At 45.3% G+C, this 5,000-nt stretch overlaps 1 protein-coding gene across 1 annotated transcript in view; it reads left to right on the top strand.

The window, feature by feature from the left end:
• gabra4 (gamma-aminobutyric acid type A receptor subunit alpha4) overlaps positions 1–5,000 on the top strand; it is a 36,789-nt gene that overhangs the window by 21,865 nt on the left and 9,924 nt on the right. The window contains exon 8 of the mRNA XM_063188807.1: positions 306–568. Within this exon, the coding sequence (XP_063044877.1) occupies positions 306–568 (263 nt within the window). The remainder of the gene's footprint in view (positions 1–305; positions 569–5,000) is intronic.

A 5,000-nucleotide genomic window follows, 5' to 3' on the forward strand; every position in this document is an offset into this window, starting at 1 on the left:
AAACTTTTAAATAGTCTGTGCAGCTGCAGACAGTGGTGGCTTACATTATAATCGCATTAGGTGTACCATACACCATGGCACATATGGTGGATGCAAATAAAGTGAATACAAAGTGCAAATAAATTAAATGCAACTGAGGAATTCTCCAAAAGCTGCTAGTCCAGCAAAAACAATCAACACATTCAGTCTTATTTTGGGCTGTCAAATCTGTGATTTTGCCATTACTAATTTGTTGACAGTCCCATACAGAACTAATTAAAATATTTCTGTCTCGTCCTTATGTCCATGTGTCCATGTCTGCCCAGGCATCACCACGGTACTGACCATGACCACCCTGAGCATCAGCGCGCGGCACTCGCTGCCCAAGGTCTCCTACGCCACAGCCATGGACTGGTTCATCGCCGTCTGCTTTGCCTTCGTCTTCTCCGCCCTGATCGAGTTTGCCGCCGTTAACTACTGCGCCAACCTGGAGTTGGAGCGGGCCAAGAGGAAACAGGCCAAGCACTGCCCCATCCACTCGCCACGGGCACAGGAGGCCAAAGCCAAGGACACCGAGGAGGTTCTGCAGGTGAGAGAGAGCGAGAGCGAGAGAGAGCAAGAGAGAGAGAGAGAGAGCGAGAGCGAGAGAGAGAGAGAGAGAGACAGAGAGAGAGGCAGTCGCCAAGGCCAAGGACACAGAGGAGGGTGAATGAGAGTGAAATGGGGTGGGGTGAGAGCAAGAACAAGAGAGAGAGATGGAGGGAGAGGGAGCGAGAGAGAGAGAGAGAGAGAGAGAGAGAGAGAGAGAGAGAGAGAGAGAGAGAGAGAGAGTGAGTCCTGTAAGACTGAGCGCCAAAACTGCATAGGAGCCACCAGATGTTGCGTAGTTTTGGTGTTTGGAGGGACAGTGGAGGTAAACAGAGATTACTTCTGTTCTTAAGCCACCTAGTCACACAAAAGGGGAAATGAGAGAAAGACGGGAATTGAGTTCAATAGGCCATTTTTGAATTAGATTTTACTTCCTCTTGAAGATGCAAGAGCCTTATACAAAAACAGAAACAACAACCTTTAACCTGTTAAGACACGGCGTAATAAATTGGTTGTTACCAGAATGGCAATGACCAAGTCGTAGTGCATTACAAAAGACCCTCTATTATGTCATAGTATTGTAGTACTAAGGTAGTTAACGTTTCAGTGACTATTACAGCATGCCACTGGAGGTACGGTGCATTACGTAGGAATATGATGTTGTGCATTCAGATGATTAGTTGACATCAGAACATATATACATGTTCTTCTTTGGCGTTGTCAAATTCAGCCAGCCTCATGATTTTGTCATCTCAGTTTTATGACAGATGTTAAGAACTTATTATGGTGTAGTGGCCTTGTCAAACATGTAGTGGTTAAATCCATGTGAGATACCTGTATGAGAATGAGTGATCAATAGCCTACAGTATTTTGTAGACTACTGTAAGTGACAGACTAACATTGCAATCTGCTTACATAAATACATGAAGTCAGTTAGTGATTACAGTAATCATCAACACTTAAAAAATGCACAACACCCCATCTAGGTATAGTCAAATGGATTTTGAATGCATGGGGACTGTTCAGCACTTGTCAATGGTATACTGGCGAGTCCCACGGCTAGTCTCGCAGCTGTCAGAAACGGCTACATGATGCGCATGCGAGTTGTCATTTGATGGTCCTAATAGGATTGTGAGGGTTTTGTAATTGAAGTTGACGCGTAAAAGCGTTGCCTTTTAGCGCTAATGCAATGGGGGGGGGAAATTACAGGAGAGAGGCGCATTTAGAGGCTGCCTGACATATTTAGACGTGATAAGGGATAATATGGCTGTAAGCTGCCGGTGGCTGGATTAGCTGTGGCACCCATTGACAGCTGTGTTGGGCCTGTATACCTAGGACAGTGCGGGGAGGGAGGGATACATCCTGCCTGCCTGACAGGATGTACATTTATTTTTTTATACTGCTACTGCCCTCTCTCACTCGTTCTTACTCTCATTCTACCTCTGCTCCTCTCTCTCTGTCTCTCTCTCTCTCTCTCTCTCTGTCTCACTGTCTATCTCTTTTTCTGTCTCCATGCATCGCCCTTTCTCTCTGTCTATCCATCGTATTTCATTTTAACCATCTCTGGCTAGCTGTCATACACCCACACACGTACTGTACCCACACCCACACCCACCGCCACATAAAAATGCACATGCAGGCTCTCTCTCTCACACAAAGGCACTGTCTCTCTCTCGTTCTCTCTCTCTCAGTCTCTATGTCACAGAATTGTACCTTCTATGTTTCTCTGTCACTCCCATACTTGAATTCTTATTTAGCTTGTGACCATGCTCACCATGCTTTGTTTACAAGTAAACCTTAGGGCTGCTGTCATACAATGTGTTTCCAAAGCAAGAGAGCACGCTTCATGAACTCAATCCCCCACCTGTCTTCTTTGAAGAAGTAATAACACTCAGATACATACTGTATATCCGTCTTTGGATGTGGAACTGCTCATCTGAAAGCATTCTGTGCTATTTGCAGAGAGCTTTCTTTTCCGTCTCATCAGACAGTCCTCAGTGAGGCATTGCCTTGTCTTTGTGCTTTTTTTATACCCCACACAACCTGTTACAGATTGACAGAAAAGCAGACCGAAAGCAATTTTCATATGTCTGTCAGCATAAACCTTCAAAAGAAGTGCTCTGTGGCTGAGGTGAAACTCAAAGGCAAAGGTGGCACAGTTCAGGATAGCGAATTCCAGGAAGGCGTATAGACGGGCGCATGGGCAGGCGGGCAGGCGGGCGCCTACATACATTCAGGTGGATCGCCCTCCCAGCTGTCCCCTGCGTTTCCGTGCTCACCATGTGTAATCCAGCGGCAGGAGCTTAGAGATATTATCCCTTCCAAAAGCACCGTATGCATGTCCTAAAGAGCCCTGCATGCTTCCTGCTTCCTGGCGAAAACGTGCTGCCCATTAGAACCGCCCTGACACAAACACGCCACATTATGTAGGCTAGTTCATTTACTCTTAGGACATTGTGGACACAGACACGACTAAAGTACATCTTTAATCAGAATCTCTCTTGCCCTCTGTCGCACGGATACCTTTCTGCTTTTACAATTGTATGAAAGGCCTCGATGTCAAAGGAAAAAAAAACAGTTAGGTTATTTGATGTGAACCCTCACGCACAGTGCAGCAGAAAGTAGAGGTTAGCGAGACGGAGGGAACGAGAGAATGGGAGAGAAAGAGAAAGAAGAGAGAAGGCGAGAGATGGAAAAAGTCAAATATGGAGTAATCGTGTGGGAATGTGGTTTTAGAGAGAGAGGTCCACACACTGGTGGATTAGTGGGTTGCCTTAGCAACCAAGCTTGTGCAACATCTGCACAGTATAGTAGAGGGTTTCTACAGCTGTTAAGTGAAGGGGGGGGGGGCAGTGGTTGAGTTGAGTTAATGCTCTTTTCCTAGAGAGATCCCCCCCCCCCCTCCCATCTCTCTCACACACACCCACACACACCAACCCACTCACACTACACTCTCTCTGACACACACACACACATTGAATCCCTTACATGCCTGCCAGATGAGTAGGCTAGTGATCTAACATGCATGCAATAGAAACACACACAACACATATACATGCACATGCATGCACGCACACACACACACACACACACAAGCACAAACGCATGCGCACACACGCACGCACGCACGCACGCACACACACACACACACACACACACACACAAACACACACAAGCACAAACGCGCACATGCACACACGCACGCACACACAGACACACACTATCTATCTATCTATCTATCTATCTATCTATCTATCTATCTATCTATCTATCTATCTATCTATCTATCTATCTATCTATCTATCTATCTATCTATACCCCCCATACTCAAATAGCTCAAATATTGTGTCATTTTAAAAAAAAATGAAGGGTGGCAATGAAAGCAAGGCAGGCACCTCACCCAACAGTGCTCCAGGAAAATGCAGGCCCTGGAATTTTCCCCCCATCCTGTCACTGGAAACTAAATATCTGCTGTGAGTGTGTGTGTTTTGTGCTTACAAAGGCCTTTTTTTACGGTAATTATTTGGGGGGGCTCATGTTGGCCCTTTATTGGGAGGAATTTTGAAAAACTGGCCCTCTCTCTCTCTCTCTCTCTCTCTCTCTCTCTCTCTCTCTCTCTCTCTCTCTCTCTCTCTCTCTCTCTCTCGTAAAGTATTCCAAAGTATTTCCAGAGGAGAGAGTGAAAAAAATTGGTTTTGTTTGACTGTCTTGGCTAGCTCGCCAGTCTCACTTTACAGTAAACTTCAGCTATGTATTACACCTTCAAGGCCCAGGGAAAAAAGCAGTTTGAATGCCAGGGAACTCTTAACTAAGTGATGAACCAGTTCAAGGTCTTCTTTTTTTACGCAATGGTACAAAAAGGTAGGCTAGCTGTCAACATAGTATTGAACGGTGTGCTATTTTTCTTGTAAAACAAGATCTGGCCAGCCCGGCCTGTGCTATTGTCTCTCTTCAAACTATTTACGTAATCAATGGTTTACACACGTTCTAAATATCCTAACGTTGCAATTTGAATGTCAGGCTAACTACGAAGTTTTGAACAACTTTGAGCTTTTTTAATAGTTTAATGCCCCGGTCAGCAGCTGCTAGCTAGACCATGAGCTTGTCATCATTTCATGTCATTAGCTCCACACATTATTCTCTTATACTGTCATTGGTTAGTAGTGAGGTAGGACATTCAAGTCCAACCCTGGGACCCCCTATTATTTCATTCTTCCATTTCCAGAGCTGACGAATGGCTGTGTTTCTAGTAAACAAGCCATTCACGCACACACAGTTCTCCCCGATAAGTCGCCTCTGAATAAATCATTCAGTGGGGTGAAGTGCACTGAAAATCATGATGCCATAAAAAATACAGTAAACAAACATGACCCATCCCAGAAGCCTGTGTTCTTCTCCCCATGCACCGCTCCTCTATGGGCTTAGAGTCCATT

The sequence above is a fragment of the Engraulis encrasicolus genome, chromosome 22 (genome assembly GCF_034702125.1).
Source record: "Engraulis encrasicolus isolate BLACKSEA-1 chromosome 22, IST_EnEncr_1.0, whole genome shotgun sequence".
Classification (NCBI taxonomy): Eukaryota; Metazoa; Chordata; class Actinopteri; order Clupeiformes; family Engraulidae; genus Engraulis; species Engraulis encrasicolus.